At 33.4% G+C, this 16026-nt stretch overlaps 5 protein-coding genes across 5 annotated transcripts; 2 read left to right on the forward strand and 3 right to left on the reverse strand.

Moving 5' to 3' along the window:
• The first annotated feature begins 229 nt into the window (after positions 1 to 229).
• LOC142987386 (uncharacterized) lies at positions 230 to 3400 on the forward strand. Its single transcript, XM_076136111.1, has 2 exons — positions 230 to 728; positions 1787 to 3400. Exons 1-2 carry the CDS (start codon positions 723 to 725, stop codon positions 3362 to 3364), a joined length of 1584 nt encoding a protein of 527 aa, XP_075992226.1. The 5' UTR covers positions 230 to 722; the 3' UTR covers positions 3365 to 3400.
• An 808-nt stretch (positions 3401 to 4208) lies between these two features.
• Positions 4209 to 5407, reverse strand: LOC142987387 (N-terminal Xaa-Pro-Lys N-methyltransferase 1-A-like). The gene is made up of 2 exons (XM_076136112.1): positions 4733 to 5407; positions 4209 to 4584 (listed from the first exon to the last, which is right to left on the reverse strand). Exons 1-2 carry the CDS (start codon positions 5182 to 5184, stop codon positions 4287 to 4289), a joined length of 750 nt encoding a protein of 249 aa, XP_075992227.1. The 5' UTR covers positions 5185 to 5407; the 3' UTR covers positions 4209 to 4286.
• A 417-nt stretch (positions 5408 to 5824) lies between these two features.
• RpL35 (Ribosomal protein L35) lies at positions 5825 to 7090 on the forward strand. The gene is made up of 3 exons (XM_076136115.1): positions 5825 to 5981; positions 6346 to 6482; positions 6840 to 7090. Exons 1-3 carry the CDS (start codon positions 5979 to 5981, stop codon positions 7069 to 7071), a joined length of 372 nt encoding a protein of 123 aa, XP_075992230.1. The 5' UTR covers positions 5825 to 5978; the 3' UTR covers positions 7072 to 7090.
• Positions 7091 to 10433: 3343 nt separating this feature from the next.
• O-fut1 (O-fucosyltransferase 1) lies at positions 10434 to 12695 on the reverse strand. Its single transcript, XM_076136113.1, has 4 exons — positions 12475 to 12695; positions 11933 to 12385; positions 11556 to 11841; positions 10434 to 10903 (listed from the first exon to the last, which is right to left on the reverse strand). The coding sequence occupies exons 1-4, from the start codon at positions 12575 to 12577 to the stop codon at positions 10603 to 10605; spliced, it is 1143 nt and encodes a 380-aa protein (XP_075992228.1). The 5' UTR covers positions 12578 to 12695; the 3' UTR covers positions 10434 to 10602.
• Positions 12696 to 13278: 583 nt separating this feature from the next.
• Positions 13279 to 15799, reverse strand: LOC142987390 (WD repeat-containing protein 55 homolog). Its single transcript, XM_076136116.1, has 5 exons — positions 15532 to 15799; positions 14717 to 15060; positions 14220 to 14337; positions 13944 to 14112; positions 13279 to 13858 (listed from the first exon to the last, which is right to left on the reverse strand). Exons 1-5 carry the CDS (start codon positions 15638 to 15640, stop codon positions 13360 to 13362), a joined length of 1239 nt encoding a protein of 412 aa, XP_075992231.1. The 5' UTR covers positions 15641 to 15799; the 3' UTR covers positions 13279 to 13359.
• Positions 15800 to 16026: the final 227 nt, after the last annotated feature.

Consider the following 16026-nt stretch of genomic DNA (forward strand, 5'->3'; position numbering starts at 1 on the left):
GGCTGCTGCCGACATGTTAACATTGATCAGATTTTAAGTTTGGAAAAGGTAGACAAAGTGTGGGAATGAGCCTACCGCACACGATCGCCTGAAATGACTGACTGATTAGTAAACGTCCGAGGATATGTAGGTGTGATTTTAAAGACGTAGGTAATGAATATCATACGGCACGCAATGCCATTAATAAGTGTAGCTACCTACAATGAATATGGATCAAATATATACGTAGTAGGACAATCTTTATCAGGCAACCCAGCCAGAACATTTGATCCTTTCTAGCACAAGTAGGTAGGTAGCTACTCAATGTAGGAACAATTATTGTTCTCAATTGCCTATGTACCAAGGTATTTCACAGAAATAGGCAACCAAAAGATGTCCACACCATAGGTGTTATGGAGCGCTTTAGAACTTAAAAAATTAGTCCCTTGTTTTATAAATACATAAGTCAGTTTTTAGAAAAGCAAAGAGTGGATCAAAACAAAAATAATCTCAGCGTTCATCGACTGCTAAAAATACACCTTGCGCATGCGCAACTGAGTTTCCTATTCATAACATGGTACAAAACATCTATAGATCATTGAAGTATTAAAGTAAAAATAATGTAATTTACGTGAAAATAGTTACCTAAGTACAAATAAATAGGATATGCCTTTTGGAATTCTATAAATTCCGAGAGAAACTAAGTTACTGTTAACAATTAGATCAATTTCAGAAGAAGGGAAATGTCGGTAAGTAAATATGTAATTTTATATAAGTTTTATTTTGGTGCACTCAGGTGAATTAAATAAATGGGTATTGCTAGTGCTGTTCTTCTCTAATTTTGTGTTCCAACCAGAAGAAGCCATACCTACTAAGTTTGTCTGTTACAAGTTCACACGGCTAAATCATTGTTAATGAAAATTGGCGATACCTTAATAAAAAACCTGAAATTAATGAAACATGCATTGTTTTCAAAAAACCAACCCGTAAAGGGCAGAACCATGTTACCTATCTACCTACTTAAAATGTTCCTTTCATAAGTAGAGTAACTTTATATTAAAAGTAGGTAAAGGTAGGTAGGTACCTAGCTTCAAAAATATGCACCTCTACCTACCTATAGGAACACTATCCAATTTTTTCGTGCATTTTTGTACGTAAATATCAATCATATAATTGGTCTACTATTGATCAAAATATAATAATATATTTAACCCATTAATGTCTCACTGCTGGGCAAGGGTCTCCTCCCTTAATGAGGTTAGGCCTTGAGTCCACCACGCTGGCCAAGTGCGGGTTGGGGACTTTGCATGCCGTCAATAAATGTGTTAAACAAATTTTAGGCATGCAAGGTTTCCTCACGACGTTTTCCTTCACCGTTGGAGCATCTGATAATTATTTCTAATACACACATAACTTCTAAAAGTCATAGGTGTGTTGCCTCGTGTTCGAACCTGCGACCACTTGCGTGGGAGGTGTCAACTTAAACCACTCGGCTATCATTCATCAAAAAATTAGTTTAAAGTTACTGACCTTAAAAGGTCTTTGGTAGGTGGGTACCTACCTACTACCTACCTACGCTAGGCGTAAATTTTATAGTTTGCTATACCTAGACTAGCTAGACCATTCTAAAACAATTCTAACAAGGTATATCATTATACCTATTCTACCTACGTTTTATGTTTTGATATTATATATTATTATTATATTAGGTCCTCTGATATAGGTAACTAAAGGAAAAGTATTATTAAGATACCTAGGTATATAATTTACGTAGATACATAACGATAACGACAATTCTTTTTTACAGGTAACGATGGCAAGATATAAGCAACCAAAAAAGCTTGAAACTTTAGCCCTGAATAGACTCGGAGATTGGGTAGCACAGCAAGCAGAATGGCAAATGATACCGATAGCCATGCTTTCACAACGAGACATAAATACAGCCCAATCAAAATTGTCACACAATATTCATAGCATAAGAAATTATTTAGATTATAATGTTCCATGGATGCTTCAAGATTTATTTGCTAACGAGGCTATTAGAGCTTTGACAGAGTTACTTGAAAAAACCAAACGTTCCCTAGGATTTCGAGGTTGCATGGGAAAATTTGTAAGCCAAATGAATGTTGTTGTAAGAATGGCGGAGGTGTTGTTCACAAAAAATCTAACTGTAGTGTCAATTGACACGATCCCTAAGATGTTACGCTCAGTTTTTTATTCAAAATTGTATATGCTTACTGGTCTTGTATATTTAAATTTAGGTTCACTTTCAGGCGGGTGGAAAACTGCGGATATGGAAGACGCGGTCATTAAATCTTTAAAGGAATTACATAGCTTAAAATATTTGATCATAAATTATGACTGCACAGACAATATACTGAGATGCGTAGTTCAAAACTGTAAGCATCTGGAATTATTAGACGTGTCTAGCTCTAAATGCATCACCAACGACAGCATAGATATAATAGCTATGATTAAAAAACTTAAAAGCGTACAATTGTACAGAACATTTGTATCTTTGGGAGGCTTTGTGAACGTGCTATTATACTGCAAAAAAATTGAAGATATCGGCCGATGCGACGAGATCGGAAAAGTTCTAGAGTACATAGATTCAAACTATTGCGAAGTAACGACATTTAATTTAAAAACATTTGTAAGTCGATACGCTACATTTAATCAGTTGCAATTAGCAGTACAGATGTGTCCTTATATCAGGAGTATGACTGTATTTCATACCACGTTAGAAACCGATTTAATGGTACTTATAGGCCTAAAAGATTTAAGAGAGCTAAAACTATTGTCGTGTGATTTCTACGCAGATCAAGTGAAACAGGTTCTTCAAGTTAAGGGTTGTAACCTTGTAAATCTACACTTGGAACATGTAGATCAGATTGATTTAAATGCTCTGATGTATATAAGTCAGATGTGCCCATTTTTGGAAACGTTAACTTTATATAATTGCACATTAATAAAACATACGTCCTTATATACGAAAAAGTTAGAGATTCCGCCGTTCCGCAACCTGAAGAAAATCACTTGCGTGTCTACTTGTACAGACGAACAGTTATTTTTCATTTTAACTAATAGTTTAAATGTGGAATTTATTCACATAGGTACTGCTATTCAATTAACAGACGATCTTGTGTTTAAAATACTCGACAAGAATCCTCTCATATATTTAAAAGAACTTCGTATAATGCAATCCGATTTTTTGACAATGACGTCTATAGAAAGAATTATCCAAAGTTGTATGAGTCTAGAAGTGCTTGTAGAGTTGGAAAGTTGGACTTTGTTAACAGACAATGATCGCGAATACGTAAAAAATTACGTGAAAATAAATAATTACAACGTCGATACAAGTCCAATTAGGAGGTATGATTCGTAAAATAAAATAAAATATACTGGTTTTTATATATTTGCATTATTTGTTTTATTCATATTATCCTCATCATCATTGACCTATATTCATCTATTGCAGATGATTAAACTGGATTTATTCGTACTATCAATCATAATAAAAAAATGTTGTCTTTAAATTGGTTGTTATCTACAGGTGTTACACAAAAAAGGTTATCTAAACAAAACAGGCATTGGGTCTAACACCCTGTGTAGCATAATACGAATGGTCTCATACAAAATATATGACGAGCAAAAAAATATTATGTTCTACTATGGAATATATCATTATATCTTCTATTGTTTCAGCGTATTACAACTTGAATACTTTGAAATTTGAATGTGCTATACAAGATTTTGCCTAAACAACTCAACTATATTTTCAGTAGGTACCAAATACAAAAATCTTGTGTTAGGATATTTGAGGTTGAACCTCCAAGCTCTATCTTTGATGTTTAGATGACCTTTCTGTGTTTTTGTGATAAATTTAAATTGTGGTTTTGCTCCACAAACAATAAAGTGTGCGTAACAAAAGTTGCAGACAATTTTATCATCTTTCATTATGTAGAAAACACTTTTTCTCTATGACAAACCATTTTAAAGATAATAGTGAAAAACTAAAAAATGGGAACTCTAACCCCCCCACACTAGAGGAGGGGATTTTTAGTATGTTTATTCTCTAAGCATTTTGAACCAATTTCTTAAGAAATTGCGTAGAATCCCTCTCACACACTCTACACCCGCTTTTAGAGTATTCTTTGAGCGGACTATTAGCTGTAAGCCCAAGCAAAGCACACAATTTTTGTTTTATGGTAAAACAATGCTTCCAGATCAGGTAGCGGCTAGGCTAGTGCATTCACAAAAATAAATATATTTCAAAACATTTATTTATAAATTGCCACATAGCATAATTAGCTACATAATTCCATTTCATGTTGTGAATTCTCAGCATTATGTGTATTACTATTTGCTTTTAGAATTTCTATGTTATTATTTGGTACAAGGGCAAACATATAGACAGGGTAAATACCATTTGGAAAATTAGCCTGTTTACATTGCTTGATTCTCTTCAAATTACATTTTTTGAATATTTTAACGAATTGTTTGAAAGTCCTTGTAACTGATGAATCTGTGTAATCCTTTTCAATTTTTCCTGATGATGTGACATTTTCTTTCACAACGATGACCCCATTTTTTGAAAGTGCATCTCTGCAACAAATAGAAGAATTTCAATCAGTTTTTTATCTGTTTAATCTTAAAAACACATAATAAAAATTAAACAAGATAAATATTGAAAGTTCTAGACTTGACTACTGACACACATCAAAAATATAATTATAAATAATGTTGTATGTACCTGCAGCGAATAAGGTAGGCTATTAAATCGGCATCATTCAAATATCCTAATACCCATTGGTTCCAAATAACATCGTATTTTTCATGAGGGGTAAATTCTTGTAGGCCAACTCTATATAATGTACCTAATTTTGCCTTGTGTTCTCCAACATAATCTTCAATTGAGTTTATAAATTTTTCATCTGGTTCAACAATGTCAACCTTTTGAAAGTGTGGTATTAGTAATAATTTTGTTATCCTTCCTATGCCAGCGCCACAATCAAGTGCCAATTTTGTTGAAGGAGGCGACTCCAATGTGAAGAGAGATTTAAGGAAGAGTTCTGAACCTTCGATATCGACATTTGAAATAAATCCAAAACCTCCCAACACTCCATCGACTGTGGGTGGAATATCTGCCCAGTACTGCAAAGATTTATCGTAATTTATTGTCCGATCAACACTGTTTTCGTTCATTTTGTCATAAACCTCTGTAAAAGCAGATTATTCAGATGAGCCTTTAGAGAAACAATATTAACGAGGCTATTGAAGTATATGGCAAAGCAGTGTGACCAATGATTAATTTAATATTATGAGGTATCAACCACACTCAAAGTTTATTTAAATTAGTATTGAAAACGAATGTAATTGTATAATTTCAATAACAGTGTGCAGTCGCGCCGTGCGGCAACTATGTCAATTTGACAATCGCTTAAATCTGTCATTAATGTCATTAGCACTTATTTCATTTCATTTCACTCACTCAATTGTCACAATATGCAATATGACAATAATAAATTGTGACTCCTAATTTATGAGTAACAATAATCGCAATACAATAAGGAATTTCTAAGTTCAAAAAAAAGATACTGATTTTTTTTAATATGTTCGATTTCTTAACGATAAAATAACGTACCTATATTATTAACATTGTCGCATAGGTACAACGCGTGTAACAACATGTTTAGTCATAGAGATTATAGATTAAATTAGATTACAACACCGAGAGGGTAAAATAACTACCTACGGGACTCGGGGGCTTAAGGGCAAAAAGACTACCTATGTATTGGGCTACCAACCTTTTCGTTTTACGATCGATACGAGAAATTATTAATTTACCTAAACTTATACAAAGCAAAAATATAACCCTTTAGTCACAAATTTATAGTGTCTGACAGTCAGTGACAGCTGAAGTTTGGCTGGCAACCCTGAAATTGTTTCTTTCCAAGTCTTTCCGATACGTCAAAAACGCGAGTCGAGACGTTTTCAAAATGGTTTGTGAATTTATTTTGAATCTTAAAAAATAGAGCCGATCTATCTGAAAATACCGACTGCCATTACGTTCAAACAATGTTCGTTATAAGTGTTCGACATAATACGCCGTATTTTTTATTAAGAATTTGTAGAACTGTCCCTAAACAAACGTTCGAAATACACTGATGAAATATGTTATTATAATATTCGTTGAACTTGTTACATTTACTATTAGCTGAAGGTGTATTTGTATATTAACCGCAGGAAATGTAGGCATGCGAGTCGAATTTTCTATATGATTATGTTCATATGTTATTATTGTTACATGGTGAATTCAGAGGTTAGAAATTGTGTGAGTGACCGGTGCGTTTTTTCCTATTGCAGGGTAAAGTTAAGTGCTCAGAATTGCGCACGAAGGACAAGAAGGAGTTGTTCAAACAACTCGAAGAATTGAAAACAGAGTTGACAAATCTCCGTGTTGCGAAAGTGACTGGAGGAGTTGCATCTAAACTGTCTAAAATGTAAGTATCAATAGCTCATACACTTTTTTATAATGAGCGAACAATGCAAACGTTGTAGACCTATGTCTAGACCTCTTGTGATAACTGAGACTAACTGCCTAAGCAGAAGTTACCTCTGAAACCAGGTGGTTTTGAAAGATAAATGTAGCAAGCACTTGTTCGCCCATGATACTTGCACAGGGCGTGTAATAAATATTAGTTAAACTTGTTATTGTACATTTAGTAAGCAGTCTCAGTGTCATATTATGGTTATGTTTACTATCTATATGTATTGTTTTACATCCTTCACTTGTGTTTTTGTATATTATCTAAATTGATTCAGAGTAAAATTAATAGTCTATTTGTATCTTATTTCAGCCGTGTGGTAAGGAAAGCCATCGCCCGCGTGTACATTGTATACCACCAGAAGATGAAGGTAAACCTCCGCAACCACTACAAGAACAAGAAATACAAGCCTTTGGACTTGAGGACCAAGAGGACTCGTGCTATGCGTAAGGCTCTCAGCAAACACGAATCAAAGATCAAGACCAGGAAAGAGATCAGAAAGAAGTCTCTGTTCCCTCCTCGTGTTTATGCTGTCAAAGCTTAAATTAAATATTTAAGTATAACTTCCTTATTTTTATTTCTTTAATCCCTATTCTTCTCTATATCTAAAATATTATTATTAGATGCTTTCAGTTAATTAAGGACTTTTTAACTGTTAAGTCTAAAATATAAATATAGTGTTCAAACAATGCTCATACAAATCACACAACAGTTGCTTAAGTATCAACTTCGTATTATTTGAACTCTTATTAGTGTCAACTTTCTTCCAAGTGTGAGGGCAATCTCCAAGGGTTGAGTTCAAGGTTTAAGGGTAATGTTTCTGATTAAAAATAATTAATGAAAACCTGATGCTTTCATATAAATTGGTGTGTACGTTACGCCAGCAAGAAAGTGTCACCTAGAGTGATATAAGTAGAACGTATAATTAGTGCGCAATCTGCTGTAAATGTGCGCCGCATAAAAAAATTGTGCGTGTTGTAGTTTTGAAAAAAAAACGTAAAAACGATTCCTGCTGGAGTAACGTTGTTCTAGCAAGAAAATTCTAGACGAATTATCGGAGAGATAAAATACATACATGGGCAGAGAGCTTATATTTGTGCAAGTATGTGCGCCATAAATATAATTTGTGCGTCTTCAGGTTTTCGAGATATTGCGTTTCTCGCTGCAGTAACGTTTTGCGAATTCGTGTATCTCTAAGACCATTTTATGTGCGCCTGTAGAATGAACATACACGAATAGCTCTTAATTAGTGCATATTTGTGACATAATTAGATGCCAGATAATCTTTATAATTTTCAAGTAATCGCGCTTTATTGAAAACTTAAAATAATATTGTAGCGCCTAAATGAGAAGACGTATAAGCTCGCTAAAAACTGTATTCGTTCCATCTTGTTGTTTATAATTACCATAAAAAGTTTCAAAACAGAACCTACAAGCGTTAATGAATAATATTACTAAAAGTCGAAACGACGGCATCATAACTTTGACGCCAACAAACAAGAAACTGGCTCAACCTAAGATGTGTAGATGTAAACCAAAAATTAGTGCATTTATCAAATAATATATAGTAAAAATATCCAGCTTCAACTGTTTCGTGTTAAGTAAATATTAATACCAAACCAAAACAGTTATTCAGCGCAGGTTATCCGACCAAATTCGAATGAATACAAAAAAGCGACGGATTCATACGTATCGATGACCTCCTTTATTAAACGTATTACACCTAAACTGTGTTCGTACAGTCACGCTCAAATGTTCGTTGGGAATTATTATTACAATGACCTAATAAAAATATAATATATGTATATCTAGGTATTAAATGTACTTTCTAATCATATGAAATCAAAGAGCTTGTTGGTTTAAAAACATATTATTTTTATTATCATAATCATGATTCTTAAAGTAATTATGGCAACAAATCACAGATCAAATTTTCTACCTATAAATATTAGAACAAACATTGTTCAATTAAACTATTTGTACCTTGTATAGTCATTTGGTATTATTTAAAATCACAGATCAGTTTTTCATTTACTTAAGTACACAAACAATAAAATCACTTAAAGTAGTTCAGTACCATCATGGCGTGAAATTTAAATATTAAGTAGTTGTTGTTTTGGCCGAGATATAATTATGTTTTGGGTATGATTATATAGTACGCGAACGTAATAAAAACCTAATCAAATGCTAAATTCAGATAAACCATGTTATTCTAACAAGTAGACTATTATATGTGGCATAATATTATAGTGCCCGCGCCGTTGGATTTTACTATAAAGGTCATCGTAACATTCAAATAAATTACTATTTTTTCTATAGCAGTGAGCCCTGTAATGTCCAACACCTTTGGGTGTTGAAGTAGGCTGATATTCTATTAGAGATAGAATTGTGTACTCCTTATTATTTATTTCGATGGTAAGAGGCAGATCATCCAACATAGCATACATATCATGAAGTTCAAAAATGATAATGTCTTTCACCTCGTATACAAATGACACATTTCCACCGCGACAAATGTGACACTCTGGTGGACATTCTGTTTTTAAACATGATTGACAAGCTTCTTGCAGGTAATTGATACCTTTAGTATTTATTATATCCAAGTTCAACTGCAAATACTTGCAATTGAACAATTTATTTTCATCTTCATAACTTGGGCACAACAACTACTTAATATTTAAATTTCACGCCATGATGGTACTGAACTACTTTAAGTGATTTTATTGTTTGTGTACTTAAGTAAATGAAAAACTGATCTGTGATTTTAAATAATACCAAATGACTATACAAGGTACAAATAGTTTAATTGAACAATGTTTGTTCTAATATTTATAGGTAGAAAATTTGATCTGTGATTTGTTGCCATAATTACTTTAAGAATCATGATTATGATAATAAAAATAATATGTTTTTAAACCAACAAGCTCTTTGATTTCATATGATCAGAAAGTACATTTAATACCTAGATATACATATATTATATTTTTATTAGGTCATTGTAATAATAATTCCCAACGAACATTTGAGCGTGACTGTACGAACACAGTTTAGGTGTAATACGTTTAATAAAGGAGGTCATCGATACGTATGAATCCGTCGCTTTTTTGTAGTCATTCGAATTTGGTCGGATAACCTGCGCTGAATAACTGTTTTGGTTTGGTATTAATATTTACTTAACACGAAACAGTTGAAGCTGGATATTTTTACTATATATTATTTGATAAATGCACTAATTTTTGGTTTACATCTACACATCTTAGGTTGAGCCACTTTCTTGTTTGTTGGCGTCAAAGTTATGATGCCGTCGTTTCGACTTTTAGGAATATTATTCATTAACGCTTGTAGGTTCTGTTTTGAAACTTTTTATGGTAATTATAAACAACAAGATGGAACGAATACAGTTTTTAGCGAGCTTATACGTCTTCTCATTTAGGCGCTACAATATTATTTTAAGTTTTCAATAAAGCGCGATTACTTGAAAATTATAAATATTATCTGGCATCTAATTATGTCACAAATATGCACTAATTAAGAGCTATTCGTGTATGTTCATTCTACAGGCGCACATAAAATGGTCTTAGAGATACACGAATTCGCAAAACGTTACTGCAGCGAGAAACGCAATATCTCGAAAACCTGAAGACGCACAAATTATATTTATGGCGCACATACTTGCACAAATATAAGCTCTCTGCCCATGTATGTATTTTATCTCTCCGATAATTCGTCTAGAATTTTCTTGCTAGAACAACGTTACTCCAGCAGGAATCGTTTTTACGTTTTTTTTTCAAAACTACAACACGCACAATTTTTTTATGCGGCGCACATTTACAGCAGATTGCGCACTAATTATACGTTCTACTTATATCACTCTAGGTGACACTTTCTTGCTGGCGTAACGTACACTAAATTGGTTTATTTGATAATTTTAAATAAACACAGATGGGTATTATCTTAAATGCTTTTCTTACAACTAATGATTGAGAATCTTACAAATTAATGTTAAAGCAGAGTATTGTGTACTTTTTGCTAAAGAATTTGTTCATAAAATCTAAAAAAATAATCTAATAGTAGCCTACAGTTCTTCGTGCTTATTCTTTTTTCGGTGTGGAAATGACCAAAATTCTGAAGGTAGTCCTCTTGCATCCCTTTCCCTTTTGACAAATGCTGAATATGATGAAACACAGTTTCCAATGAAGTAATTAGCTTGACCCAAGATGGCCAAATCCAAATGTGGATTTGATGGTTGTAATCTGATAACAGAGACTTCAGCACGCTGTAATCCTTTGTTCAACTCATCTATCATATGATTTGAATCTGATGCTACAAATATGTACTTGATGCTGTCATGTTTTTTCAAGGCTCTTTTCACCTGCCTGTAACAATAGAAGCATTTTTTACAAATATTATTGTGACATCAAACAATATATTATCAAAGACTACAACTTCTCAACTTGTTTAGTTTTACCACTACCTACAACTTATGGTTAAGAATGATATTATAGACAGTAAAATTTCACATTTTTCTTCTAAATTAATGTAAGTAGGTATGTGTGATCATCATATAATAAATCTGTAAACCAATGTGAGAAACCTAGCAAGCAGACGAAAACATACGAAACCCATACGAGACAACTGTGCCCCTCCTGTTGTGACATCATTTGGATGGTAAAGTATCGTTACTGAGGGCTTGCAGCAAATGCGGGGCAGCGGGAAATGGGTCGCATTCCAGCGTAGAGCACAGTTGATTCAGATAAGTTGTAGTTATGGTTGAATCCTAGATCATAATCACACCCTAATATGTTTTTGAGATTCCTGCCTTTCCTTGAGATGCCTTGGAAATCTTAATTATTCACCAAAATGTGGACCCTGTTTATTGGTAAAAAACTGCATAAATATATCAATTGGTTTCATCATCAATCGATCGATCTGATCGAGAAATCGATCATCAGTCAATTTTACCACCAAAAATCTGAACAATACTGGTGTTAATATTTTAGGTGTCAATAGAAATACAATTCAACTCACTTTATTATGTCAGCTGTTTGTGGTAAACACATAGATACTGTCAAAGGACCTCTTTCATTTTTATATCCCACACACTGTGGGGCAGCAAATAACATGGTTGAATCCTGTACATGTTGGCAAGCCTTTACCCAATCTTGTCCATTCCTTAAATGAATACCTAAGAAACCACCTCCACTCATATTCTTTTTGATAAATATTCTAGCTTTACTAGAAATATCATCACTCCAAGATAAATATTTTTGTAAATGTGTGTTTTCTTTTTGAACTGGGAAACTTGCAGGAGCACCTGCAATTACAACACAGATAATATTAGTGTCTCATATGATAACATTAAATTTTACTAACAAATTTTAATAAAGAAAAACACCAACACATACCAGTAAAAGCAAGAACAGGCCATTCATTTGCAGGATATTTATTTTTCCATTTATCCATCATTACATTATTATGTACATCATAATTTAAAGGGCCATAAAATTCTGAACCAACAAAATCTATACTATAGGTGTCCCAGAATGGTCCAAAGGGATTCCCAGACTTGGCATTACAACTACTCTCTACTTCTCCAGTTCTTTGAGTATAGCAAAATGCAATACGTTTGTCATTTGGCCAGATAGAAGGAGCAATATCTTGCATAAATGACTCCATTGTAATCACATCATGATATTGGGCTAAGCGTTCAACTTTGAAATAAGTGTTGAATGGCACTTGTATCGATCTCGGTTCTCCATATCTGTACTCTACCCATGGGGGAAGGATGAGAGTCCTATTTAAGCCTTTACTGAACGCCAGTGCGCCTAAAAAGTGATCGGCTTGGTTACCAAATCTACCTATAACAGAATAAGAAAGGTTATTTACTAGCAGTTAATACAACAAACAATAATTCGAGTAATACATAGACGTTTATTCCGTAACTTACCCATACAAGGACAGTATGCCATGAATCCATTAGTATTGTAACTTAAAACACTTCTATTACACATAAAAAAAAGTATAAAAAGCCATTTTCTAATGATTCTCATATTCGTGGAATTTTTGCTGAATCTTGAGAGAATAATAAAAAACAATTTCGCCGGTAGGCGGTATGAAAACTGTAACAAAGCAGAAGCCCAGCTACGACATAAAAATAACAGTGTCAACGACAACTGACACTGACAGCTCTTTGACTTACACAACTCCGTCTAAAAACACGGATCGAATACTTTTCTGCACGTTTGCTACATACGTACGCTACCATATTATTAGTATTAAAGAGATCTTTAAGTTAATAGGATATTTTGAAAAAAGTAAATTTATAGGAGTGTTTAGGTACCTAACTGAAGTTTATCTAGCGAAAGATGAGTCTAAGAAACTGCGTCATTCGTTTAAAACGAGCACTTAGTTCTTTTTGCGCTTTAAAGGACGGGTATTTTAAATAAAGCAAACCCTCAAAATAAAAAGAAAAACTTCCATCTTAGGGTATCTAATTCAGTAACTAAAAATAACTGTTTTCTTATTTATAACTTATTTACAAGAGAAGCACGTGTCTATTTTAATTCGTTAGTTTTAAGGCTAAAGTTTTTGATACGATGTTCGATATGAGATAGTTTGTATCGACACATTGGATCAAATCATATCGCCCAAAACGTCGATACCGAGTATATGATTTAAAATATCGATACATTTTCGACCAACCTAAAACTAAATGACTAATTATTTTAAAATATGCACAAAGAAAACAAAGTTTATTTTTATTTCTTATCTTACGTCGCTAGTTTATTCAATAAACATAATACATTTTAACTTACAGGTAAAATATAATAAATCAGGCTAATCCTGAAAAAAAATCTGATGCATTTTTTAAACTACTTGATGGCAGGTTGTTACTTAGATCTCGTCTTTTATTTTGTTTTTGGTTTACATCGATAATTGATTCAATAGATTCAAAATACGAAATGTTCCAGAACTTAACATCATTATCATGTGAACATGATGCAACATATTGGCCATCATGGCTTATGTCGATTTTTTCCACAGGCAATCTATGTTGGCCAACCACGCCTAACTGACGCTGTGGAAACATATGAGTTGCTCTCAATATGCCATCCTCTCCAGAAGTCACTACAATATTCTGTGTGATTGGTACCATACATTGAATTGCATGTTTTTGCCCAACATATTCATCACTATGTAATCCAAACTCTTTCCAATTGAATAAATATAATTTCCCTGTTGATGAGGCCACAAGCAATTTAGTGTCGGATCGGAAAAGACCCATGCAAGTTAACTCTGCATCATAATCTTCCGAAGTTGTGTAGATTTTGCTAGAATCATAAAAAATACATTATTCACTATATATTTTAAACAGCAAAACATAATTTTATTCGGAGACTATAAAAATCCTCTTACCTTCCTTTCAGATCTATTGTTGTGAGTACGCCATCGCCTGCTGAACACACTAAATACTTTTGTGCATCATTTGTGATCATATCTGAAACATGTTCTTCACCAATTTTTATGGTGAATACTGGATCTGGTTTACGCAAGTCCCATAACTTTACAGTTCCTCCATCATCACCTGAAATTTATAGTAAAATAAAGGATTAAACAAATATCCAAGTTTGCATGGTAATGCTTCTCAGAGTTATTGAAAAATCAGCAATTTTGACTGAACACAAAGTGTACCTGTCACAACTTTATCCTTGTCCAGTGATAATAGTCTGTATACAGGTTCTTCATGTGCATCTTCATAACACCTTTTCAATTTACCAGTTTCGACATCAGTTGCTAAAATAACCTTATCCTGAAATAGGTCAACATTGAATTGATTAATCAAATATACTTATATTGATGTACTGAGAAAAGTTCATAAATCTTGACCAATAGCCTGGCTGGCTGCTCACTCAATGCATTGTTTTTTGTTATCCAATGTGGCAAGGCAGCTTGTCCTTTAGGCTTGTGTGAGGTCAAAAGCAATTAAGATGAATTTTGCCACACCCTATAGCTTCTTCTTCAGTATAACTAGCATAATTTAGATATTTTTGTCAATAAAATATTTGCATTCATGTTTAAATTGAATGAAGGGAAAAGCTTTAATAAATCTTTAATTACCATATACCATTATACCATATATTATATTGACATAGAATTACAAAGAAAACTTGATCAAAACAATAACTTACTTTAGCTGTTGAAAATAAGGTAGTTCCTTCATCATCAAATTCAACATCCCTGCAAGCTTTCAAATGCAGTTCTAGTGTATTTAATAGTTTAGTTTCATCATTGTTGTATTCATATAATAACACATCACCTACAATGTTAGCTATAGCTATGATGTTCTTGGCTGGGTGTAGTGATATGTCTACAATAAAATCTTCACATGTTATTGCAGGAGGATGGTCGCGAGGTTTAGTTTTTTCAGCTTTGATAGCTTTAACGACTTCATCGTCATCATCATCATCTTCTTCATTGTCTTTATTATCAGCTGTTTCATTTAAAGTTTCATCTTCACTCATATCATTGTCGTCTGTAACAGAATAAATATACACCATTACATTTGTACAAAGTTACAAATAGGACTATAGAGATCTGTTTCGGAAGGCATCATTAACAGCAGTAAGAAGCTTGAAAGTCTGTCCAGTCTTACCAAAAGGTATCTTGATATAACCCAGGTAACTGGGTTGTGGATGTCCGATAGGTAGTCGCTCCATGTAAAATACTGGTATCCAGCTGCATCCTAGACTAGAAGCTGACTCCAAAATAGTTGGAAAAAGGCTAGACTGTTTATACTAGTTTGAATGAAAAAGAGAGAGTGTGTGTTCGATTATCTACCTCTAATTGAGACATTAACCAAATCAATATCACAATATTGATAATGAATTTGTTAAGACAATTCCAATGTTCCAATTTGCTAATTTTCAATGTACATAAACTATTAAGTTTAAGATTCCCTCTCTATTTTTCTAGAACATAGTTTGTTTATAGCAGTGGAACTTACCATTATTATCTGACAAACCATAATCTTCTTCCCCGCTGGAGCCATCGTAACTGGAAGCACTATCTTCATCAGAGGAATTTTTATCATAATCTTTAAAGTGTTTCGTCATCTCGGACTCTGCACCAAAGTACAATTTAGACTTTTATAGAAGAGACGCAATTTATACTTGTATTACACGTTGTAGGTTATACTAGCTATCAAAATTGCAGCAATTTACAATCGGCATAAACATGCGAGCGATTCCTACATGCGTAGTACAGATGTCAATGTTGACATTGACACTTGATTTTCTTGTTAATTTCCAGCCTTTCTTTAAACGCACTATATGGTACAGTGCTGAACCGGTTGCTAGTATTTCCAAGCTGCTAGGTAATTTTAAATGGAATAGTACGTACTTGCAAATTGCCATAATAACACTATGTTGAAATAAATCTCAGTTTGTGATAGATTCTTTTGGGATCCGGCTCAAAAGACTAAGTTACAGAGTCAAGACCT

Source organism: Anticarsia gemmatalis, chromosome 3, assembly GCF_050436995.1.
Source record: "Anticarsia gemmatalis isolate Benzon Research Colony breed Stoneville strain chromosome 3, ilAntGemm2 primary, whole genome shotgun sequence".
In the NCBI taxonomy this organism is placed as follows: Eukaryota; Metazoa; Arthropoda; class Insecta; order Lepidoptera; family Erebidae; genus Anticarsia; species Anticarsia gemmatalis.